This window comes from Neoarius graeffei, chromosome 15, assembly GCF_027579695.1.
Source record: "Neoarius graeffei isolate fNeoGra1 chromosome 15, fNeoGra1.pri, whole genome shotgun sequence".
Lineage (NCBI taxonomy): Eukaryota > Metazoa > Chordata > Actinopteri > Siluriformes > Ariidae > Neoarius > Neoarius graeffei.
This window is the reverse complement of record NC_083583.1, coordinates 73,379,253-73,405,597: the sequence shown is the minus strand read 5'-3', so window position 1 is coordinate 73,405,597 and position 26,345 is coordinate 73,379,253. Positions and strand designations below refer to the sequence as shown.

Genomic DNA, 26,345 nt, shown 5'->3' with positions numbered 1-26,345 from the left:
CGTAGTCAGCTGGGATAGGCTCCAGCTTGCCTGCGACCCTGTAGAACAGGATAAAGCGGCTACAGATAATGGATGGATGGATCAGTTTCAGTAATAAATCACTGGCTTAACCAACTCACACAGGCCAATAATTCCACTTCCATTCAATTCAAATTAATCTAGTGCTGTTAGCGATGGACATTGCACAGAAATACAGGCACAGATTTGGGGCTTCTCATGTGGTCTCTGTACATGTTCAAACCTGTTTACCATTTTAACGGTATAACAGTATAAACTTGACATCAGTGATAAGTAACAACACATGACTATATACTACATCTATTACTTAAGGCTGAATAAAAATACTAAAATAGAATTTGTGTGATGTAATAAATTAATGATATGCTTATTATTCTTCATGTAAATAGTTTATTTGATCCTTGGTCTATCACTGTTATTTTGACAGTTATGAAAAAAAACATCTCATCTCATCTCATTATCTGTAGCCGCTTTATCCTGTTCTACAGGGTCGCAGGCGAGCTGGAGCCTATCCCAGCTGACTACGGGCGAAAGGCGGGGTACACCCTGGACAAGTCGCCAGGTCATCACAGGGCTGACACATAGACACAGACAACCATTCACACTCACATTCACACCTACGGTCAATTTAGAGTCACCAGTTAACCTAACCTGCATGTCTTTGGACTGTGGGGGAAACCGGAGCACCCGGAGGAAACCCACGCGGACACTGGGAGAACATGCAAACTCCACACAGAAAGGCCCTCGCCGGCCACGGGGCTCGAACCCGGACCTTCTTGCTGTGAGGCGACAGCGCTAACCACTACACCACCGTGCCGCCCAAAAAAAAAAAAAAAAAACATTGTACACAAAATATGTTATAAACATGTAAGTAAAATTTTATTCATCCAGATGAAGGATTTACAAAAATGAATGTTGTGTATTTAAATCATGTGCACAACAAAAACATTCAGTAAAGAGAATAAAGTTAAACCACATCCCAAATCTGTGCTTGAACTGACTTACATCCAGCTTTATAAAATGTAGGCACATCATAATCTGAGAATTATTCACAAAATATATATACACTGTACAATCCGTATTTATATAAATACACACACACACACACACACACACACACACACACACACACACACGGCAGTGCTGATACCATATTTGGCTTCTATTTCAAATCTGAATGATGTTGCATAGGATCAAGATGCTGAATGTAAGCGTCACTTAACAAAAAACTGCACAAAACCAACAACACGTATGAAATTCATGAGGAATTAAAAAGAAAAAAAAATCACAATTAATTCCTGATATCAAGTGCTCACCCAGTTAACACTTGTTTGTTCTGTTGATTTATTTACTCGCTCTTCCTAAAAGTCTATAAAAGCAGCGGAAGAGTCGTCTGATATGGTGTTAATTAGCATTAAGGTCCCGTATCCTACATTGTTTTTGTATTTGCTCTTTTCCCTGAAGTCCACTTATAATATTTGCGTAGTTTTCTGTACAAAAAGTCATAATTCACACGATGATTCCCCTTCCTCTCATTATCTATCAGACCTGAACGAAGAGAAACAAATGGGAGATAAATAATGGCATCTGCTAGTCGAAAGCTCTTGAAATGATTTTAAGATGACTGAAAATGTTGCCGTTTCTGACATGATGAGCTGTAGAATTAGCAAACAGATTAGCAAGGTGAACGCTCGCTAGCTAGTGCTAGCTGATTGCGTACAGTGCATACTTTGTTAGATAAAGCTGCCTCAGTCAGTGCTCGTACTGAATAGTCATGAATAAATGAGAGAATAGAATGAAACTCTATTTATGGTTTACTGCGGCTCTGCTGTCGGGTCCAATATATTTGGACTTGCATTGTCCTTCAGCAGTAACATTATGACACATCTTGGCCTCGTTCAGAACACATGTTTGTTTCCTGACAGCCAAGTACAAGGTTTACCTGCATGCTTTTCAACATCATTCACTCAAATACTGTGACAGAATTCAGTGGGACTGGGCGGGGTTACCCTGCTATAAAGTGAATGGGCGGTGCTAACCTGCTACAACTTGCTATAAATAAGTAAGCAGGCAGGGTAAACTTGCTGTAAAGTGGGTGGGGCTAACAGGTTGTAACATGAATAGGTGGAGCTAACTTGAAATAAAGAGGATGGGTGGGGCTAACCTGTTGTAAAGTGAATGGGTGGGGCTAATTTGATATAAAAAGAATGGGCAGGGTTAACCTGCTGTAAAGTGGATGGGTGGGGCTAATTTGATATAAAGAGAATGGGCGTGGCTAACCTGCTGTAACATGAATGGGTAGAGCTAACCTGCTGTAAAGTGGATGGGTGGGGCTAATTTGATATAAAGAGAATGGGTGGGGCTAACCTGCTGTAACATGAATGGGTGGGGCTAATTTGATATAAAGAGAATGCGCAGGGCTAACCTGCTGTAAAGTGAATGGGTGGGGCTAATTTGATATAAAGAGAATGGGCAGGGCTAACCTGCTATAACATGAATGGGTGGGGCTAACCTGCTGTAAAGTGAATGAGTGGGGCTAATTTGATATAAAAAGAATGGGTGGGGCTAACCTGCTATAACATGAATGGGTAGAGCTAACCTGCTGTAAAGTAGATGGGTGGGGCTAATTTGATATAAAGAGAATGGGCGTGGCTAACCTGCTGTAGCATGAATGGGTAGAGCTAACCTGCTGTAAAGTGGATGGGTGGGACTAATTTGATATAAAGAGAATGGGTGGGGCTAACCTGCTGTAAAGTGGATGGGTGGGGCTAATTTGATATAAAGAGAATGGGCGTGGCTAACCTGCTGTAACATGAATGGGTAGAGCTAACCTGCTGTAAAGTGGATGGGTGGGGCTAATTTGATATAAAGAGAATGGGCAGGGCTAACCTGCTATAACATGAATGGGTGGGGCTAATTTGATATAAAGAGAACGGGCAGGGCTAACCTGCTGTAAAGTGAATGGGTGGGGCTAATTTGATATAAAGAGAATGGGCAGGGCTAACCTGCTATAACATGAATGGGTAGAGCTAACCTGCTGTAAAGTGGGTGGGTGGGTGGGGCTAATTTGATATAAAAAGAATGGGTGGGGCTAACCTGCTATAACATGAATGGGTAGAGCTAACCTTCTGTAAAGTGGATGGGTGGGGCTAACCTACTGTAAAGTGAATGGGTGGGGCTAATTTCATGTAAATAGAATGGGTGGGGCTAACCTGCTATAACATAAATGGGCGGGGCTAACCTGCTGTAAAGTGAATACTTAAATGAACTTTGACATTGAAGAAACATGGAATGTAAAATGGGCTATTTTTGCAGCTTAGTTTCCATAAATAGACCTTACGGACTGGGTAGACAAGGAGTACATTTTGAAACTTTAACAATGTTTACAAACTATATTAAGCTCTTTTATTTTAGAAAACCAGTGGACATTTGTGATTCCACGATAAGGACTCTTAGTCATTCCCCGTCACAGTGGTGTTGCATGGGAATTAAGGCCAAAGTAAAGTTCTGGACAACTGATGAGGTATAAACACGCTCGTATGTGCACGCTTTTTTACTCAACATTGTGCAGCTTCTTTCAAAGCACCCAACAAATTCTCAGAGTTTTGTGCCAAATATTTTCATCCCTCATCTGTGTTTAGTACGTAATATGATGATTTTAAGCACTATTCAAATGATAAAGCCACTCAGGTGTGCAGCATGAAGCCCTTTTAGTCCAGAGGAAGTGAAAAGTTCAGGATAAGAACACAGCGCCTCTCAGGTTCTCATTGCAAAACGTGGTAAGGCACTGGGTTCTTCAGCACCAAAACGAGGGGAAAACAATGGAGAGAACGAGGGTGTTCAACAGTGACTGAGTGCAAGGCAGATCTGCTAGACATGTCTCACTTTTCAAAAAAGTAAACACTCCATGCTGGTGAGGTACCGTTACTGATCATGCAAACGAATTATTACAGAACAGGAAATTAAAGTACACAAATTCACATCACGGTGTCCTCCGGAAAGTCTCCCAGAAAGCATCAATCCTTTGACTAAGTTATAAATTGATGACCAGCATCAGAAAGTTCGTGAGCCTCCGTCAGGTGTGTCCACACATTCACAGTAGCGAAGAGCACAGAATCATTCAGAGCACCATTTTGTCATCAGTACGCAGGATGAGAGAAGAGATAGAGAGGGTTAGAGTTTTGATGTTTCTCAAAAAAGCTTCGTGAGGGATTCGCAAAACTAGAATATGAAGATATTTAACAAAGCTAAGACTTTAAGACTTACTATTGTTGTTATTATTACTCGACATTATAGGTGGACGATAGTGAGGTAAGGATTCTGCTGTCTGATGACGTGCTATTCTTTAATACATCCATCACAGCAGGTGGCTTGAAGATGAACTCTAAGTAGTGCAGTTTCTGTCTTCTTCTTCGTCTTCTTTTTTTTTTTAATTAAAATTGTCATCTAATTTTGTAACTTGACACACAGCAAGTTGAATTGTGAGTAGTGCAGTTATTTTTATTTTCTTTAAAAAAAAGTTCCCACGTAGGACAAAAATAAAAGCAGCAGCTTAATCGGTGCTGCCTGGGCATGAGGAAACATTCACAGGAAGCTCGTAAGTAAAATGAAGCATCAGAGTGTTGACTCCAGTGATGAGTCAAGGATGTCGTCATGGTGACCATTACTGTTAGAGTCACTGTCGTAACTCTGAGTGCCGGAGCAGTTCGCTGCCTCCTTCAGACGCATCAGCATATTCATCTGACAGAGGGGCGAGAAATACACAATGTTTATACCCGTCTGTCTGCATTTACGTGTGTGTGTGTGTGTGTTTCTCACCAGTGGATCAGCATCACTGTCGCTCTGGGTGTTCTGTTTGGTAGCTCCCTCTTTAGAAGTGGAGCCTCCATCCAAACCCACATCCTCTGGGCGGAGTTTTAGCAGAGCAGGCCAATCAGGATGCTGGGAGTTTGACCGCCATGGAAACGTGTCCATCACCCAACGAGCAGGATCATCCCATGCAGCTCTGCGTCCGTATAGCTGGAGCGGGAAGAGACGCAAACACACTTGGTATACTCATCCTGGAAGAAACACTGCAAAGCTAGATTCCCAGAGCAAGGTCTTATTTGTGTGGCTAGTCTCTGAAATTGATAAATACTGTATATAACGAAGCACTGCATTAATTATTTATGCACAATTCAAATTAAGAGAAATGCCATACAATGTACGTCACCTGTCTTGTTCATGCTTACTCAAAAAAAAAAAAAAATCTGTCACAACAGTCTTATCGTGTTAGTAAATTTGGACTGAAATCAACAATACTGGGTTAGAAATCTAAATTTGCAAAGTTTTCACAATACAAATGGTAAATATCAGGTAAAATCAAGTCATTTGGACTGGAAACTGATGCAAGAGAAAAGCTGTTCACTATAGATAGTTTTCACATGACGTCACAGAGTCGGGGATTCCCTGGTGGCGGCCATCTTGGAGGGCAAGCTTACCGTACGGGTCACTCAGCACACACTGTAGCGCGCGAGTTACATTCATTTATATATTATTTACATTTATAGTTACATTACTACTATTTAAAGCTAGCAATGGTGCACACCTGTTGTATTCACGGCTGTCGTAATAGGTCAGATGATGACGTCAAGCGGAGCTTTTATGGAATTCCCACTGTACGGGAGCACGAAGGCGAGCAAACAAAGAAACTCAGCATACAAAGGAGAAATCTATGGCTTGCGAGAATCAACCGCAAGGATTATCAGCCTTCCAAACACAGCAAAGTCTGCTCCGGTCATTTTATAAGTGGTAAATTGTTTAAATAAACAATCAATTGTGTTTAAGTTTGTTTCTGGAAACCAAAACATGTGAACAATCTCTGGAGAATGCCTAACTGGAACCGCTGAGTGTACTTTTACATTGTAATGTACACTTAATATCGCTCGTTTGTCACGTTTCTGTTTGAAACTTGTCACTTCACTCACGCAAGGGTCATTTTTGAAAAACATTTTAGGTCTATTCTGTATGATTTAATTTTGTGTTTGGGATGCAAACAGCGCGCCTTTTGGCGGATGCCGCCTGAATCGCGCAGACACGGGTTTTTTTTTTTAGTGGGGGCATTGGGAGTGTCTGATTATAATTTCAAAGTAAATTCTGTATTAAAATTACTAAATAAGCAAATACATTACAGTCCATGAAACAGGAAGTATAAGGATGAGAAAAAAACAGTTTAAATCGGGAAGCTGTGCACATTTGTGCAGCCCGAGCGGTGTGCAGGACTGCGCATATGTGCGCAGCTTCCCGATTTAAACTGTTTTTTTCTCATCCTTATACTTCCTGTTTCATGGACTGTAATGTATTTGCTCATTTAGTAATTTTAATACAGAATTTACTTTGAAATTACAATCAGACACTCCCAACGCCCCCCCTAAAAAAAAAAAATCGGATCTGCGCGATTCAGGCGGCATCCGCCAAAAGGCGCGCTGTGAATATATAAAGTTGTATACATCAGACAGCCTTTAAAGTTTGATGAAGTCAGTTTCAGGCTTTGGAGCAGGCTTTGGCAGTTTCAGGCTTTGGCAGCCCTGTGATAGTCACTTGAAAATGCATCTTTGTCCACTTCATAGGGGTCAATTCCCCAAATCAAGGCCAGTTTGGCTGCATACCGTTGTCGTGAGATGTCGTCTAATGTATCTATATACTTCTGTTTGCTTGATTTTGCCGACATTGATCTTTATTTTAGAAAACTGACTATACAACTTCATAAATTCGTCCGAGATAACGTAGCCGGTAATGGCGATGGTCTGTTTTGTTTGCCCTCCAAGATGGCAGCTGGGGGGCGTTCCCCGGAATGCCGTGACGTCAGTGAAAACTATCTATTGACTGTGTGGACCGCCATACTGTTGTGACATCAGGTGTGTTTATGTCAGAGAACGCATATGAAACACTGGATGTTGTTTTTTCATTAATATCTGACCGTCTAATGGGGTAACTGATGGTGATGCTGACAGAATTACCTGTAAACCCTCTCTGACAGCTTCCAGCATGTATGGGATGATGCTGTAATTCCACAGATCGGTAAACCAAATGCGTGACCCGTCCACATCCATCGGACAGGAGAGGAACAGACGTGGTCCTACAGTGCGCGCACGCACACACACACACACACACACACACACACACACACACACACACACACACACACTTAACAGCTCTGTGAAGAATAGCTTTGCCTCTAGATTACATTGAGGTCTTTCTCACCGATAGTGACATCTGAGGAGCTGTGAGCCTCTAGGAAGCAGTTGAGATGATGCCAAACACGAGGAATCCACTCAATGATCTTCACCAGCTCTGGATTACGCATCCGGCTACTGATTTCTGTCTCAATAAGCTTCCTCCTCAGAAAACGGCCCAGAAAGCCCTTCACTGGTTCTGTGTGATTTGCACACAAAACCCACCTGTGACACAATGGAGTAGTTTGGAGTTAGAGGTTTGTTGTGACTGAGCAGAAGGCCAGTTATCTAACTGGTGTTCATATTGCATCTTGTGTGCTCATGAGAGTTCCTGTCTTTAGTTTCTTGCTGACTGTCATGGTGTCAATTTTAATAGCACACATATGGCACAAACTGCTAGCTAAAGAACATACACAAAACCCGTTTGTCTGTAGGACCCTAAAACATTTAGCTCTTCACAACAGGATGTTGAAAATACTGGAGCTGAATCAAACACATCTAATGCTGTCTGGCTCAGGAACTGCAAGCAGGAAGCAATATGCGGAACTAAAAACGTGTACTGTTTCACAGTCAGAAAAAATATACACCACCAGCCCTCTCTCTCATTGGTAGGAGCCAAATTGATTTGCTTAACTGTGTCCTTTGCCCCACCCACTTCACATTGCCAGAACTGACCAGCTCATGGGTTTCCACCAGCAACCCATGATAACAGAGCAGACCAGGGCACATGAATGACCAAGAAATTAAATGGAAATGAACACTACTATGAAATAATTTAAACAAACCAAATGCACAAAATATCTAAGTTTAATGAAAAATGTCTTATGTCTCATCTCATCTCATCTCATTATCTGTAGCCGCTTTATCCTGTTCTACAGGGTCGCAGGCGAGCTGGAGCCTATCCCAGCTGACTACGGGCGAAAGGCGGGGTTCACCCTGGACAAGTCGCCAGGTCATCACAGGGCTGACACATAGACACAGACAACCATTCACACTCACATTCACACCTACGCTCAATTTAGAGTCACCAGTTAACCTAACCTGCATGTCTTTGGACTGTGGGGGAAACCGGAGCACCCGGAGGAAACCCACACGGACAGAACATGCAAACTCCACACAGAAAGGCCTTCACCGGTAGGGCTGCACAATATATCGAAAAAGTATCGATATCGCGATATCATAGTTTGCGATACACATACTGCAAAAATTACTTAAATTTCGATAAAAGGCACATTTTTCTGTGCCGTCCAATCACATTTGAATGTCAACAAGTGCCGCGGGATAACTCCGCCCCTATTGCAAAACAAGTAAAAGCCTCGTGGTGATGGCGGAAGGCGGGAGCAAGTGTGGTGAGGAACTGGTTTCCAAAAAAAAAATGCACGTCTGCTATTTGCAAGTACTTTGGATTCAGGAGGGGTGATGTACTGCAAACTCAGGTACTTTGCAAGACATGTACCTGTAAAACAGTGGTGGGGCGGCTCACTGGGACAAACACTGCTGTACAGAAGCATTAAAACATAAAACCGCGCTCTCTCACACACACACCACTGCTCTCTCACCCGCATGTGTTATTAACAGATTGTGTTTGAGTTTATGGTGAATCTGTGTCGCTCACCTTCATCTCCCGGGAGCCGCTGAAATTGCCATTTTAAATGCTTTATGTTAATGTAATGTAGTTTTCAGTTTTTTGTTTACTTCAACTTAAGACATTTTCTGCTGCGCTCACAAAAATTAAGAGATTTAAAGATGATTGATGGACACCATTGCAGGTGTAGCCATGTTTTTCCAATAAAAAATAATGTTGGAATGGAAGCGATGCATTGGGTGTTTTTTTTTAAATGCTAGATACAGGGCAGAACGGCGAGTAGAGGTAAGAAAAACATTATATATTTAATTATCGTGATACATATCGATATATTCAGTCATGTTATCAAATATCGCATATTTTTCTGATATCATGCAGCCCTATTCACCGGCCACGGGGCTCGAACCCGGACCTTCTTGCTGTGAGGCGACAGCGCTAACCACTACACCACCGTGCCGCCCAAAATGTCTTATGTACATAAGTAAATTGTAATACTAACAAAATAAAAAGAATACAATTAATAATACAGCAAGGACGATGCCTCTACAACTTCATCTCAGCTACCTCCACTGACACCTTCTGGATCACTGTTAGATTATGGAACTGCCAGACTGCCACATGGAAGGCTTCATCTTCATCTCTGCCTACGCCTCCCTCCTGTCCCTCCACATGACCAAGACCTGACAACACCTGCAGCCTTCTCCACATCCTTCTCCCACACCCCTCACCTGTCTGGTCGCCATGGTGGTGGCACTGGTTTGTTGAGCTCTAAATTATGGAAGTTTTCACCTCTTCCACTGTCCCACCTCCCCATCTCCTCCTTTGAATTTCACTCTGTTTCAGTCTCTTCTCATATTAACCTGTTGGTCATTGTTGTTATTGCCCTCCTGGCCCTGTGGGATGTTTCTTTGGTGAACTGGATATCCTACTCAACTCCTTCCCAGAAGATGGCACCCCACTGATGCTCCTGGGAGACTTCAACCTTCACCTAGAAGCCTCCCACTCTGCTGCCTTCCTTACACTACTCCACTCCTTTGATCTCTCCCTGCTGTACTCACCTCCAACCCATAAAGCTGGCAACCTTTTAGACCTGGTCTTCCTCTGAAACTGTTCCGCCTCAGATCCCACAGTTACCCCTCTCCATTTGTCTGACCACCACTTCGTTTCATTCTCCCTCCCACTTCCCCTCCACCCATCCCCCCCACCCCCACTGTCATAGTCCGTTGTAACCTCTGCTCCCTCTTTCCCTTCTCTATCACTGCTTCCCTCCCCCCCATTGAATCCTTCTCCAATCTCCCCACTGAATCTGTTGCATCTTCTCTGCTCTCCTTTCCCTCCTCATCACTTGACACATTATCTCCTCTTGTCTCCAGGCCAGCAAGATCTTCCCTCCTTGTCTCTGGATGTCTGAAACACTTCACTCCAACAGTCTAACAGCAGCAGAGAGGAAGTGGAGAAATTCCAGGGCCCCAGCCGACCTGTCTCACTACCAGTCCCTCCTTGCCAAGTTTACAGCTTCACTCAAATCAACTAAGATCAAGTTTTATCACTCCAAACTTCATACCTCCATCTCCAACCCTCATCAACTGTTTTCTCTTCTCAATTCTTCACCAGCTGCACTTCAGTCCTCCATCACAGCAGAGGAAAAGATCATGGCCATCCGTTACTCCTTCACCACCCCTGCCTCTCCCTCTCACCCGCTCCCCACCCTCCCTGTCTCTTACCCCTGCTCTCTGCTTTTCCCCCCTTTTTAGACTTCTGTCTCCCAGCTCCTGCTCTCTCACTGTCCTACCCTTGTGCCCTTGACCCTATCCCCTTGCCTCTCCTCCAGACTATCACTCCTGACATCCTCCCATTTATCACCTCCCATGTCAACTCTTCCTTGTCCTCAAGATACTTTCCCTCCAGCTTTGAAGTGTTCACATCACCCCTCTGCTGTAAAAAAAAAAAACATCCTAGATCCCTTGGTCATTCAGAACTACCGCCCACTTTCTCTTCTCCCCTTCCTATCAGAGACGCTTGAACATGCTGTTGCTAACCAACTCTCCTCTTTTCTCTCACAGTACAACCTCCTGGATTGTCACCAGTCTGGCTTCCAAGCCAGTCACTCAACCAAGACTGCGCTTCTCTCCATCAGTAAGGCACTTCATACAGCAGATGCCACCTCCCTCTCCTCTGTCCTGATTCTCTTAGACCGTTCTGCTGCATTTGACACTGTTGATCACCCCCTCCTCCTGTCATCCTCACCAGCTCTAGGGATCTGCAGGACAGCCCTAGATTATTTCAAGTCCTACCTCTCCGGTCACTCCTTCCAGGTTACCTGATCTGGTACTGTATCAGTACCACACCCACTTACCACTGGCATCCCCCAAGGTTCAGTCCTTGGTCTGCTTCTCTTCTCCCTCTGCAGCCAGTCTCTCGGCCCGATTATCTCTGCTCATGGTCTGTCCTACCACTGCTATGCTGACAACACCCAAGTGTTTCTCTCTTTTCCTCCTTCTAACACACAGGTCTCTGCTTGCATCTGTGCTTGCCTGCGTTACATCCAGGGTACCTGAAGCTTAGACCAGACAGAGGTAATCTACATTCCTGCTCCGTCCTCTCCACCCTGAACATTGTCATCTCCCTGAGGGACATCTTGAGGTCACTTTCACCCAGTGCGAAGAACCTAGGGGTCGTGTTTGATGACAGACTCTCTTCCTCAGCGAACATTGCTGCAGTGACCCAGATGTGTAGATTCCTCCTCTACAACAGATGAAGAATCTGCCCTTTCCTCACCACCTACTCTACTCAGCTCCTGGTCCAAGCACTGATCCTCTCCCACTCAGACTACTGTAACTCTCTCCTTGCTAGCCTTCCACCATCTGCCATCAGACCCCTGCAGCTCATCCAGAAAACTGCAGCCCACCTAATCTACAACCGCTCTCATTCTTCCCATGTTACCCCTGTGCTTGCCACCCTGCACTGGCTGCCTGTCACAGCTCGCATCAAATTTAAGGCATTGATGCTAGGTTACCAGGCTGTCAAGGGGTTAGGGCCAGCATACCTCCAGAGACTGAGCCACCCCTACACACCAGCCAGATCCCCATGCTCTGCTACTACTGGTCACCTGGCCCGTCCTCCTCTCCGCTCCTGCCCAGCCTGCTGTCTGTTCTGGTTCCCCGTTGGTGGAATGATCTTCCTATTAAGGTCAAAACTGCTGATTCCCTGGCCACCTTCAAGCACAGACTGAAGACTCACCTCTTCAGGTTGCACCTCTCCCTTGTTTCCCTGCTCACTGTGTAACCGTGTATCAGACTTGACCAACCCAGGCTGTGTATTGTTTAGCCTGGTGTTAGCCATTGGAGTTTTATTTTACTCTATTTACAGTGTCTTGCAAAAATCCCCCTTGGTGTTTGTCCTGTTTTGTCGCATTACAAGCTGGAATTAAAATGGATTTTTGGAGGGTTAGAACCATTTGATTTACAGAACATGCCTACAACTTTAAAAGTGCACATTGCTGTTTTATTGTAACACAAACAATAATTAAGATGAAAAAACAGAAATCTGGAGTGTGCATAAGTATTCACCCCCTTTCGTATGAAACCCCTAAATAAGAGCTGGTCCAACCAATTCACTTCATAAGTCACATAATTAGTTGATTAAGATCCACCTGTGTGCAATCAAAGTGTCACATGACCTGTCACATGATGTCTGTATAAATCAACCTGTTCTGGAACGACCCTGACTCTGCAACACTACTAAGCAAGCAACATGAAAACCAAGGAGCCTCCAAACAGGTCAGAGACAAAGTTGTGGAGAAGTATAGATCAGGGTTGGGTTATAAAAAATGTCCCAAACTTTGAATATCCCACAGAGCACCATGAAATCCATCCATCCATCCATTATCTGTAGCCGCTTATCCTGTTCTACAGGGCCGCAGGCAAGCTGGAGCCTATCCCAGCTGACTATGGGTGAGAGGCGGGGTACACCCTGGCCAAGTATGCCATCAGACTGTCCAACTCCTCTCTGGGGGGGGAGGGGTAACAGGAGGACAGAGGACGGGAAGGAGCAGTATCCTAGCCTAACAATAAGCAATACCGGACAATGTGCAATATAAAGTGCAATATAAAGTGCAATATCTCTCCTGCTGCCCCCCTTCTCTCTTCCCCCCTTTCTCTCTTTCCCATATCTTATTCTTTTTATATTTGTATATGTAAATACTTAATTTATTTTAATTTATCTAGAAGTTTTTCTCTATTTCTTTTCTCTGTTTATCTATAATGATGCTGCTGGAATCTTAATTTCCCTGACGGAAACCTCCCAAAGGGATCAATAAAATTTTATCTAATTTCTAATCTAACCAATTAGCCTAACCTGCATGCCTTTGGACTGTGGGGGAAACCGGAGCACCCAGAGGAAACCCACGCAGACACAGGGCGAACATGCAAACTCCACACAGAAAGGCCCTCACCGGCTGCTGGGCTCGAACTCAGGACTTTCTTGCTGTGAGGCAACAGTGTTAACCACTACACCACCGTGCCACCCCACCATTAAATCCATTATAGCAAAATGGAAAGAATATGGCACCGCTACAAACCTGACAAGAGAAGGCCCCGCCCACCAAAACTCACAGACCGAGCAAGGAGGGCATTAATCGGAGATGCAACAAAGACACCAAAGATAACACTGAAGGAGCTACAAAGATCCACAGTGGAGATGGGGATATCTGTCCATAGGACGACTTTAAGCCATACACTCCACAGACTTTATGGAAGAGTGGCCAGAAAAAAGCCACTGCTTAAAGAAAAAATATAAGAAAACACATTTGGAGTTTGCCCAACAGCATGTGGCAGACTCCCCAAACACATGGGTTCTGGTTAGAGTCTCTGGTCAGATGAGACTCCAGTTGAACTTTTTGGCCATCATGGAAAACGCCAAGTGTGGCGCAAACCCAACACTTCCCATCACCCTGAGAACACCATTCCTACAGTGAAGCATGGTGGAGGCAGCATCATGCTGTGGGGATGTTTTTCATCTGCAGGGACAGGAAAGCTGGTCAGAACTGAAGGAAAGATGGATGGCACTAAATACAGGGCAATTCTGGAGGAAAATCTGTTCGGCCAGAGGTTTGAGACTGGGATGAAGGTTCACATTCCATCAGGACAATGACCCTGAACATACTGCTAAAGCTACACTGGAGACTTCAATCCAATTGAGAATCTGTGGCATAACTTGAAGATTGCGGTACACCAATGCAACCCATCTAACTTGAAGGAATTGGAGCAGTTTTGCCTTGAGGAATGGACAAAAATCCCAGTGGCTAGATGTGCTAAGCTAATAGAGACATACCCCAAGAGATTTGCAGCTGGAATTGTAGCAAAAGGTGGCTCTACAAAGTATAGACTTTGAGGGCAAATACCTATGCACACTCCAGATTTCTGTTTTTTTTTTCCTTCTTAATTATCTTTTGTACCACAATAAAAAAATAAAAATTATGCACCTTTAAAGTGGTAGGCATGTTGTGTAAATCAAATGGTGCTAACCCCCAAAAAATCCATTTTAATTCCAGCTTGTAATGCGACAAAACAGGACAAACACCAAGGGGATGAATGCTGAATACTGTTGTAAGACACTGTAGTTGTACTTTGTCAGTTCATTTGACTGAATTGTTTTCCTTTTCTGTTTGCTGAGTGTTGGTACCTCAACAGAATATCACAGTAAGTGTTATTCTGTCACTTGTTCATTTGGCACTAGAACTTTCTTGTTTCGAAGTTCAGCACATCATGCAGCGGACTTCTGCACTTGTTGTACGTTGCTCTGGATAAGAGCATCTGCTAAATGCCATGTAATGTAATGCAAGATAATATTCACCTGGGCATTAAACTGTGACACTGCCACCTAATGGTCATTTACATTTATGGCATTTAGCAAATGCTCTTATCCACACAGAATCAGAAGAGCTTTGGTGTCTCTTTCAAGAAGAAGAAGCAGCCTTTATTTGTCACACGTACACTCAAGCACAGACTTAAGCACACAGTGAAATTCCTCCTCTGCATTTAACACACACATGCGAGCAATGAGTGCACACACAGACCCAGAGCAGCGGGCAGTTATGCTATAGTGCCTGGGCAGCAGTTGATGGTTAGGTGCCTTGCTCAAGGGCATTTTAGCCCAACCTCAACCGGAGCACCTGGAAGAAACCCACGCAGACACGGGGAGAACATGCAAACTCCACACAGAAAGGCCCCTGTCGGCTGCTGGGCTCGAACCAGAACCTTCCTGCTGTGAGGTGACAGTGCTAACCACTACACCACCATGCTGCCCACATCCTTGTGCTAGTACACTTGGTCAGGGACTAAGATCATGTTAAGTACAGCATGATTACCATCATAATACAGAAATCCTCATGTGTGTTTTGATACAAACACGATACAAATCTATAGGATAACAAATCTATCCTCACACCCTGATATACAGTATATCTGATATATATAACCACACTGGTTTGTTACCTGAAGTTATGATGAAGCTGCAAATTCGGAGATGAAGATGTTGTCTGACTCATGGTCCCAATGATATATGGGCTGGAGAACAGACACAAAAGCTAATTATTCAAAAAAACAAATAAATAAACAGAAACTATTCTGTAGTACTAAAATAAACTTCAGAAATAAATTGATTTATGCAGCGGAATGCAAGAAAAAGCTGAGTGGGAGTTTTTAATTTTCATTACTTTATATTTACTAAGGGTTTAAGTATGAAGTCCGCAAGACAAAATATAGCATTCATTAACAAATTGGAGGCATGCAATTCTTTTTTTTTTCCCTGTCATCAGAGATTTGTTCCAGTAAATGTGACCTACATATTAGGGTGGTCCCGAAATGTATGGGAAAAATTTTTTTTTACCAAAACATTCCGACCACCCTACCATTTTTTTACATAGGCTAAAAGAAGGCAACAATCAAAATTTCAGAAAAATTGGTTAATATTTAGAGGTGCCACACGAGGTTGCAAATCGGGTTAAGCCATTAACATTAATTGGTGCGTAGACTGTTGCAGAGAAGATCTCAAACCCCCAAAAAGTCACAGTTCTAGAGGGAATATGCCACTTCTATGAAAAAGAAGAGGCAGGAAGAGTTTATATACTGATAGAAGGTTAACTTTCATGCACTAAGGGGTTCTTAAACAATGAGCACTCAGTGCGTTTACATGCACATCCAAATCGAGCTACTGTCGGTAATCGAGTTAAGGGTCCCAGCAGGGGTGCCAGAGAAATCCAGTTCTACATGCACACAAGGAAATCGAGCTATTGTGTGAGGTACATTGTGCACCCGAGCCACAGGTGGTGCTACACGCCCCATCGTGTTGGTACACTTCCGGTTGTCGTCATGAAGAAGAGCTATTCAAGAGTATAAACAAAGTTCTCAGTTCCGTGTTCACAAGAAGAACGACGACGACAAGGACAGCAACATCGAGAGAGAGAAGATGGACAACAGCGAAGCAGCTCAGCACTTGCTCGCTACTACTACTGTTGTCATGCCAACCGAGGCTGTTGTGTTTCCCGCTTGTGGTCTCGTCACTCGTCACTTCCGGAAGGGGCAGTGCTGAAGTAAGTAGCTCGACTACGTAGCTCGATAGGGTTTACATGCACTAAGTAGCTCGGCTACAATCGCATAATCTAGGTCACGTAGCTCGATTACGAGAAATCCAGTTCGGTTCGATTTCAGCCGAGCTAAGGCGTTTCCATGGCATTTAGAACTTCGATTTCAGTCGAGCTACGGCAGAAATTCGATTTTCTCTATGTGCATGTAAACGCACTGAGTAATACAAGTAGTACCGGTGGTGCAAAGCACAAAACCAGAAAGGACAATTATGTTTGGTTAATTGGTCCCACTTCCAAGGAACTGTCTGGGAGAAAGCTTCCTTCTGCTAGGGAAGTCCTTAGTGTGTTCTTTTATCTCCACAAGATACCAGAATACCGAAGAGTTTAGAAAATCACATAGCTATTGTTACTTTGAACACAGGAAGTTATATTACTGTATTGTTTGTATTAATATGAAACAGTTAATAAGCCACATTATTTTATATTGTGTCTTGAGTGAAAACTTTAATGGCTTTGTGGCACCTCTAAACATTGTTCAATCTTAACCAAATTTCGCACAATAACTTCGTTTAGGCAATGTAAAAAAAAAAAAAAAAGGTAAGGTGGTCGTAACAAAATCCTAAAAAAAAATTTTGGGACCACCCTACTACATATTTAAATTATTTTATTTATAGTGTTGAATAAGAAATAATGCTTCAGTCAGACACAAAGGGAGAAGGATAAATCTGGAGACATGATCTGTATCTGTCTGTCTGTCTGTCTGTCTGTCTTACCAGTGTTGGCGTGTTTGGTTAAGCAGGCCATTGAATATCTCCCCCAGTGAGCTGATGTGATGCAAGTTGTCCAGGATGATGACTAAAGGAGCTTCATGTTGATCCGCACTACACTGTTCTACAACAGTCAACAAATACTGTCTCAGCTCCTACACACACACACACACACACACAAATAGATAGAAGAATATGAAATTCACACTGAAGGTGACACTTCGCAGTGCACTTTTACAGTTTCACTTAACAAACTGATGTGGCCCGACCTTGCTAGACTTGTGGTCCACGTTGAAGGTGGCAATGGCAGTGTGTGCATCAGTGCGTCCCTCAAGCAGAGTCAGGTGTTCGGCGAGACGCTGGGCCAGGTATGTTTTCCCTGTACCACTTGGACCTGCAGGACAATTAGCCAGACCACTTCCAGTCACCCTCTTTGAATAAAGACTGTCATGGTCAACCGCAGGACTCTTATTCATCTATAAAATATCCTCTCATCACATTTAGTCCTCTGTACAAGTGTATACTATAATGATCAGAAGTTATTTGCTATTATGTGGCCATATTTAAAGGAGATACGCAGAACCTTTATTTTTAAATAAATTTCTGAGTGGATAGTATCTCCATCCTTGACTCTTGTATGCTGCATAAATGGGAATAAAAATATATACAGTGGTGCTTGAAAGTTTGTGAACCCTTTAGAATTTTCTATATTTCTGCATAAATATGACCTAAAACATCATCAGATTTTCACACAAGTCCTAAAAGTAGATAAAGAGAACCCAGTTAAACAAATGAGACAAAAATATTATACTTGGTCATTTATTTATTGAGGAAAATGATCCAATATTACATATTTGTGAGTGGCAAAAGTATGTGAACCTCTAGGATTAGCAGTTAATTTGAAGGTGAAATTAGAGTCAGGTGTTTTCAATCAATGGGATTACAATCAGGTGTGAGTGGGCACCCTGTTTTATTTAAAGAACAGGGATCTATCAAAGTCTGATCTTCACAACATATGTTTGTGGAAATGTATCATGGCACGAACAAAGGAGATTTCTGAGGACCTCAGAAAAAGCGTTGTTGATGCTCATCAGGCTGGAAAAGGTTACAAAACCATCTCTAAAGAGTTTGGACTCCACCAATCCACAGTCAGACAGATTGTGTACAAATAGAGTAAATTCAAGACCATTGTCCCCACCCCCCGGAGTGGTCGACCAACAAAGATCACTCCAAGAGCAAGGCATGTAATAGTTGGTGAGGTCACAAAGGACCCCAGGGTAACTTCTAAGCAACTGAAGGCCTCTCTCACATTGACTAATGTTAATGTTCATGAGTCCACCATCAGGAGAACACTGAACAACAATGGTGTGCATGGCAGGGTTGCAAGGAGAAAACCACTGCTCTCCAAAAAGAACATTGCTGCTCATCTGCAGTTTGCTAAAGATCATGTGGACAAGCCAGAAGGCTATTGGAAAAATGTTTTGTGGATGGATGAGACCAAAATAGAACTTTTTGGTTTAAATGAGAAGCATTATGTTTGGAGAAAGGAAAACACTTCATTCCAGCATAAGAACCTTATCCCATCTGTGAAACACGGTGGTGGTAGTATCATGGTTCGGGCCTGTTTTGCTGCATCTGGGCCAGGACGGCTTGCCATCATTGATGGAACAATGAATTCTGAATTATACCAGCGAATTCTAAAGGAAAATGTCAGGACATCTGTCCATGAACTGAATCTCAAGAGAAGGTGGGTCATGCAGCAAGACAACGACCCAAAGCACACAAGTCGTTCTACCAAAGAATGGTTAAAGAAGAATAAAGTTAATGTTTTGGAATGGCCAAGTCAAAGTCCTGACCTTAATCCAATCGAAATGTTGTGGAAGGACCTGAAGCGAGCAGTTCATGTGAGGAAACCCACCAACATCCCAGAGTTGAAGCTGTTCTGTACGGAGGAATGGGCCAAAATTCCTCCAAGCCGGTGTGCAGGACTGATCAACAGTTACCAGAAATGCTCACTTGCAGTTGTTGCTGCACAAGGGGGTCACACCAGATACTGAAAGCAAAGGTTCACATACTTTTGCCACTCACAGATATGTAATATTGGATCATTTTCCTCAATAAATAAATGACCAAGTATAATATTTTTGTCTCATTTGTTTAACTGGGTTTTCTTTATCTACTTTTAGGACTTGTGTGAAAATCTGATTATGTTTTAGGTCATATTTATGCAGAAATATAGAAAATTCTAAAGGGTTCACAAACTTTCAAGCACCACTGTATATATTTTTGAGAGTTAAAATCGACCGCAAAGTTGTCATTGGAGCCGCCCCGCTGAGCCAGCCAGCTCTGAGTGCGTGATATCACAGCGGGAACCGGTTTTAAGGCCGAGGCCTTTGACAGCTATAGACCAAAGTCATATAAATAAAAATTTCTGGTGAAAGTAAGAAATACCGTTACCGACTTGCTCAACTAAGACTGATTTGACTTCACTGATTGTGGGTTGACTCTCATTAAAACAGGATAGGTGTTATAACTTATGCAACATACATGTACATGCATGCATTTTCACTGATAAAACGTAAAAGGCTCATTAAATAATCAGATGAACTGAGACGATCACATTCTGAAGCAAATTAAATAATCTTATACCGGTAACTTAAACACACAATACAAGTTACATGTATTAATCTAAATGCAGGTAAACAACGAGTGGTGATTTTGTTGTCTTGTATCCAAATGAGAGTCGCATCTTACCCGTCTGTGTTCTCGCTTCTTGAAGGCCGATTGTTTTTGAAACAATCTGACTTTCAGTTGTTCGTTCAGTTCTTCGTTCATTCACTTCTTCCACATAAGGGCAAGCTTTCGATTCCAACTCTAACTTGACATTTTTCAGTTCACTGCATTTGTCCTTGTATCTCTTCCTTAGAGCATTAGATTTTGTAATCATTTGAGCCATGAGTGTGCTAGATTTGTTTTTGGCCTGCGCAGCTCGTTGATCAGCATCCTTCTGATGCCAACCCTCCCGAAATCGAACGTGGACATCTAGTTGTTTATTTTTTGTTGACACGCTCATCAAACATCAGTACAAATGGTGCTGCATTGTTAACTGCAGAAACCAGTTCCTTTTTGAAGTGTGGGGCAAGTCCAAACTTTGAAATGTAACTGGTTTTGTCCTTTCCACAGGTGAAAGATTTGGCTCTTTCTGAATCCGGAAACATCACCTGGAACAACTCAGAAACACCTTCATTGGATGCATATGAGTGGTGCTGCATGGCAGTGTTCAGACACCAGAGCACCTCCGCCTGCAGCGTCGAAGTCAATCCAAATGATGCTCAAAGGTCGCTCGATTTTCCGACGGCAGCGGCTCTGCTGGAAGCGGTGGTCACTACAGCAGCAGTTGTGCGGTTTATGGTGGTAATAGTAGTTGCTGAAGACGTTACTTTATTGGTCATGGAAAATTAACTAGACACGGTTAACTGCTATCTGCCTTTTGTGGCTATCGGACTGCATGTGAGATTTAACGGCGTTGACACCCATTGTACCTAGCTTACTTTTCTTTCTTTTTTTTTTACAAAACACTGCAAAATCCTTCTCCATCTTGAGCCCTCCTTCGTCCAAACACCCGGTGTTATGGCAATCCTGCACCGAATATACCCTATATATTCAAAATAAATATTTTTCTTGAAAACTACCAAAAGAATGTTTAATACTACTGAGAATCAAATTTAATGCTTTTTAAATGCCATTGAGACCTTCATTTTTGCAAAATCCATTTAAAGACTTTTAATGCTTTTTAATGCCCCATGGTAACCCTTTACAACCGTGGTGAGCAGAAAAGCAGCTCAGCATGCGACAGCAGAAGACCACACTGGGTTCCACTCCTGCAGCCAAGAACAGGAATCTTAAGGGGTGTTCACACGGCACATATTTGCATCGATGCTGCACCGATGTATTTTGTTGCGATATATCTTACACCGGTGTAAATTCTGTGGAGCGTTCACACGTCACAAACCTGCTTACTAGAGAGAAGCGTGTTAGCACCGGTGCAGCCCCACTTGCGTTCACATGGCAGTTTTTGCGACCGTGCTATACGATAGTAATAATGCGGAAATGAAATATGCGCATGCGTGAAAATGTACTTCCTTTTCCCGCCTTGTTTGTGATTGATATATCAAAAAACCATGGTTTATACTTCTCCAGACAAACTTTCTACGTTGTGGTCTATCAGACACCGTAAAAGGGTAAAAGAGAGAAAGGAAAGGTTGCGCAAGTACAAGAGAGCACGAAAACAACGCATTCTACAATTCATTCGGCAACAAATCGACGACTTCGTGTCGTTCATGGCCATGTGGACGGTTGTCATGGCATCACCAAGCGCCGGGAAAACAACGTGGATGAAGACACGCAGTTCTGTTGTTGTTGATATTCGCCATTTTGGAAGCGCAAAATACCAGGATGCAAATTATGCAATGCCCGTAGGTAATCAACTCTCCTCACACATAGCGAGTCGACTCCTGTAGCGTTCAGACATCCTATTTTATATCGGTGCTGCCCCACAAACTAGCATTTACTCCGGAGTAAATTTCTTAAACCACCTCCCGAGCAGGGTTAGATTTGCACCGGTTTAAGCAGCTTTCAGGGGCTACACCGGTATATAACCCCGATTCCAAAAAAGTTGGGACAAAGTACAAATTGTAAATAAAAACGGAATGCAATGATGTGGAAGTTTCAAAATTCCATATTTTATTCAGAATAGAGCATAGATGACATATCAAATGTTTAAACTGAGAAAATGTATCATTTAAAGAGAAAAATTAGGTGATTTTAAATTTCATGACAACAACACATCTCAAAAAAGTTGGGACAAGGCCATGTTTCCCACTGTGAGACATCCCCTTTTCTCTTTACAACAGTCTGTAAACGTCTGGGGACTGAGGAGACAAGTTGCTCAAGTTTAGGGAGAGGAATGTTAACCCATTCTTGTCTAATGTAGGATTCTAGTTGCTCAACTGTCTTAGGTCTTTTTTGTCGTATCTTCCGTTTTATGATGCGCCAAATGTTTTCTATGGGTGAAAGATCTGGACTGCAGGCTGGCCAGTTCAGTACCCGGACCCTTCTTCTACACAGCCATGATGCTGTAATTGATGCAGTATGTGGTTTGGCATTGTCATGTTGGAAAATGCAAGGTCTTCCCTGAAAGAGACGTCGTCTGGATGGGAGCATATGTTGCTCTAGAACCTGGATATACCTTTCAGCATTGATGGTGTCTTTCCAGATGTGTAAGCTGCCCATGCCACACGCACTAATGCAACCCCATACCATCAGAGATGCAGGCTTCTGAACTGAGTGCCGATAACAACTCGGGTCGTCCTTCTCCTCTTTAGTCCGAATGACACGGCGTCCCTGATTTCCATAAAGAACTTCAAATTTTGATTCGTCTGACCACAGAACAGTTTTCCACTTTGCCACAGTCCATTTTAAATGAGCCTTGGCCCAGAGAAGACATCTGCGCTTCTGGATCGTGTTTAGATATGGCTTCTTCTTTGAACTATAGAGTTTTAGCTGGCAACGGCGGATGGCACGGTGAATTGTGTTCACAGATAATGTTCTCTGGAAATATTCCTGAGCCCATTTTGTGATTTCCAATACAGAAGCATGCCTGTATGTGATGCAGTGCCGTCTAAGGGCCCGAAGATCACGGGCACCCAGTATGGTTTTCCGGCCTTGACCCTTACGCACAGAGATTCTTCCAGATTCTCTGAATCTTTTGATGATATTATGCACTGTAGATGATGATATGTTCAAACTCTTTGCAATTTTACACTGTCGAACTCCTTTCTGATATTGCTCCACTATTTGTCGGCGCAGAATTAGGGGGATTGGTGATCCTCTTCCCATCTTTACTTCTGAGAGCCGCTGCCACTCCAAGATGCTCTTTTTATACCCAGTCATGTTAATGACCTATTGCCAATTGACCTAATGAGTTGCAATTTGGTCCTCCAGCTGTTCCTTTTTTGTACCTTTAACTTTTCCAGCCTCTTATTGCCCCCGTCCCAACTTTTTTGAGATGTGTTGCTGTCATGAAATTTCAAATGAGCCAATATTTGGCATGAAATTTCAAAATGTCTCACTTTTGACATTTGATATGTTGTCTATGTTCTATTGTGAATACAATATCAGTTTTTGAGATTTGTAAATTATTGCATTCCATTTTTATTTACAATTTGTACTTTGTCCCAACTTTTTTGGAATCGGGGTTGTAACTTTGTACCGTGTGAACGCTCTACCGGGGCAGCCCTGGTGCTACACCGGAGTAAAAGTTGCCGTGTGAACACCCCTTTAGAACAAAAGAACAAGTTCCTATTAAAGTGGGTGGTGAGTGTAGTATAGTATCACATGGTATGGTATAGTGTAGTGTGGTAAGGTCTGGTACAGTGTCGTGGTAATAATAATGATAATATGCAACACACCAGACAGAATAAGACGGCGATGTTCGTGCAGCAGTGACACATAGCGCTGCAACACAGGCTTCGGGATTAACATCTCAAACACAAGTGCGTCTGTCGACTGGGAGTTCACACCTGTATACACACAGACACACAGACCTTAGACAAATTTTTGAAATATTAGTAGATAATACATCTCCTAAGGGTTTGGTGTACCTTTAAGTGAAATGTTTATTGTGTTGTTTTCCCCCACTAAGTATCCACAGGGAAGTAGTTCTGGAGTTTCTGCTCTACCGGGCCTGATGACGTCCCCAATATGATACGCCTCCACGCTGTCAGAGCTCAGTCCCAGCTGACTGACTGGATCTACATACCTGATGTATTCCTACACACAAAAAAAATAGAAATAAAAAAAATGACAAAATGACTGACCTGCTGTCATGAGGTTCAATTTCTCCTTTCCAAAAAACCAATGGTGTAGTCGTAATTCCAGTTTTGGCAGTCTTTATTGTGCTCGTTTCCCAAGTGCAACAAGAAATAAGTGGAAAAAACATTTATAAATATATACAAGAAAAATGCAAAAGTCCATAAAAGAGGAGAGAGGGGAAAAAAAACAAAAAACTATTTATATACAGTACTTCATCTGCTGGCAAAGTCTCTCCAGAGATGTTACCTCCTGTGTAACTCCAGCAACTACTCTCTAACTTGGAGGTAGCCTCCCTTTTATAGGCCCCAGGCTCCTCCTATACCCATGAAAACCAGCGTAATCTCATCTCATCTCATTATCTCTAGCCGCTTTATCCTGTTCTACAGGGTCGCAGGCAAGCTGGAGCCTATCCCAGCTGACTATGGGCGAAAGGCGGGGTACACCCTGGACAAGTCGCCAGGTCATCACAGGGCTGACACATAGACACAGACAACCATTCACACTCACATTCACACCTACGCTCAATTTAGAGTCACCAGTTAACCTAACCTGCATGTCTTTGGACTGTGGGGGAAACCGGAGCACCCGGAGGAAACCCACGCGGACACGGGGAGAACATGCAAACTCCACACAGAAAGGCCCTCGCCGGCCACGGGGCTCGAACCCAGACCTTCTTGCTGTGAGGCGACAGCGCTAACCACTACACCACCGTGCTGCCCCAGTGTAATCTATAAAAATTTAATCCAGGCATGCCTGATTCTAATAAACAAAATATGAAAAAGAAAGAAAAACATAATTCAGATACCAATATCATTCTGACCAATAAAGCAGGTAAGAAATCAACAATAAAAAAAAACCTACAAAATTATCCTGACGTCACCCACGAGTGCCTCGCCAACGAGGCTTTTTAAGCGCGACGATGACATTTGCACTGTTTAAATAAATGCGGTACGGACGGCAGATGAATTATAGAGCGAAGTGGAGAGTAAAACCCAGAGATGATTTTATGGAAAGTAAAATGTTTATTTAGTGTGCAGCCTTGGCGACCTAAAATGACTGTCATTAAACAGAACATATTTCATAATATAATCAACCCAGAGATCTTCGGTATTATTAACACTGTATTAATAATTCCATACATTTTAAAATCTAGCATATGGTTGGAATATTATTTCTGGGATGTTGGTGTCTGTGACGCAGAGTCAGGGCTTCTTTTGTTTATTTGTATTTTTTTTTTGTTGTTGTTGTTGTTACAGTGGTGGAAATACAAGCCATTTTCAAAAGCTAATATATTTATTGTCGAGGTCTTACACTTATTAGACTATTTGAACCGAATGTGTTCAATCCAAATGTCAATAACTCAAAAACAAGTTGCCTATAAATAATGTTAAAATAGGCAACAGAAAGTTCAGGAGTAAAAATAATAATAATAATATTTTATTAATATCAATTGCAAACCGGGGCGGCGCGGTGGTGTAGTGGTTAGCGCTGTCGCCTCACAGCAAGAAGGTCCTGGGTTCGAGCCCCAGGGCCGGCGAGGGCCTTTCTGTGTGGAGTTTGCATGTTCTCCCCGTGTCCGCGTGGGTTTCCTCCGGGTGCTCCGGTTTGCCCCACAGTCCAAAGACATGCAGGTTAGGTTAACTGGTGACTCTAAATTGAGCGTAGGTGTGAATGTGAGTGTGAATGGTTGTCTGTGTCTATGTGTCAGCCCTGTGATGACCTGGCGACTTGTCCAGGGTGAACCCCGCCTTTCGCCCGTAGTCAGCTGGGATAGGCTCCAGCTTGCCTGCGACCCTGTAGAAGGATAAAGCGGCTAGAGATAATGAGATGAGATGAGAATTGCAAACCATAAGTTTGAAAAATAGATATTTACAAATGTACAATTAAAAATCATTGTTACTCTATAAAAATATAATAATCAAAAAATCAAGTCCTATAAATCATTATCCCATATCTTAACACAGCTAGGTACAAAGCTACTTTGAAATCGCTTAGTCCTGCACTTGAACGTCTGATAGTTGCGTGGATTCCGGAGATGGTATGAATGTTTTTTTGTATCTGATAACAGATCCCTCAGTTTGTTAGACTCTTTATAGAGTCTCTGGCACTGAGCCAGTTTTCGTTGGCTGAGGGTGGATAACTTAGTACGGTAGAGAGCATCATTGTAAGATAAGCTTGGTAGAGCGATCTTTAGTGCTCGACGTTGAATGGATTCTAGTTCTTCAGCAAGGAATTGTGGCAGAGCAAAGTGCCAAACCTGGCAGGCGTACTCAAGAACAGGACGAATGAATGCACAGTAGACG

The 26,345-nt window shown here is 42.9% G+C and overlaps 1 protein-coding gene across 2 annotated transcripts in view; it reads right to left on the bottom strand.

Moving 5' to 3' along the window:
- Nucleotides 1-910: 910 nt before the first annotated feature.
- Nucleotides 911-26,345, bottom strand: part of nav2a (neuron navigator 2a) — a 229,138-nt gene continuing 203,703 nt past the window's right edge. For both annotated transcript variants that reach the window (XM_060941848.1, XM_060941847.1), the window contains 9 exons: nucleotides 23,832-24,000; nucleotides 23,640-23,750; nucleotides 17,439-17,563; nucleotides 17,176-17,324; nucleotides 15,312-15,383; nucleotides 7,261-7,457; nucleotides 7,017-7,135; nucleotides 4,837-5,037; nucleotides 911-4,758 (listed from right to left, as the gene is read on the bottom strand). In XM_060941848.1, coding sequence (XP_060797831.1) covers nucleotides 4,633-4,758; nucleotides 4,837-5,037; nucleotides 7,017-7,135; nucleotides 7,261-7,457; nucleotides 15,312-15,383; nucleotides 17,176-17,324; nucleotides 17,439-17,563; nucleotides 23,640-23,750; nucleotides 23,832-24,000 — 1,269 coding nt within the window. In that variant the 3' untranslated portion in view covers nucleotides 911-4,632. The remainder of the gene's footprint in view (nucleotides 4,759-4,836; nucleotides 5,038-7,016; nucleotides 7,136-7,260; nucleotides 7,458-15,311; nucleotides 15,384-17,175; nucleotides 17,325-17,438; nucleotides 17,564-23,639; nucleotides 23,751-23,831; nucleotides 24,001-26,345) is intronic.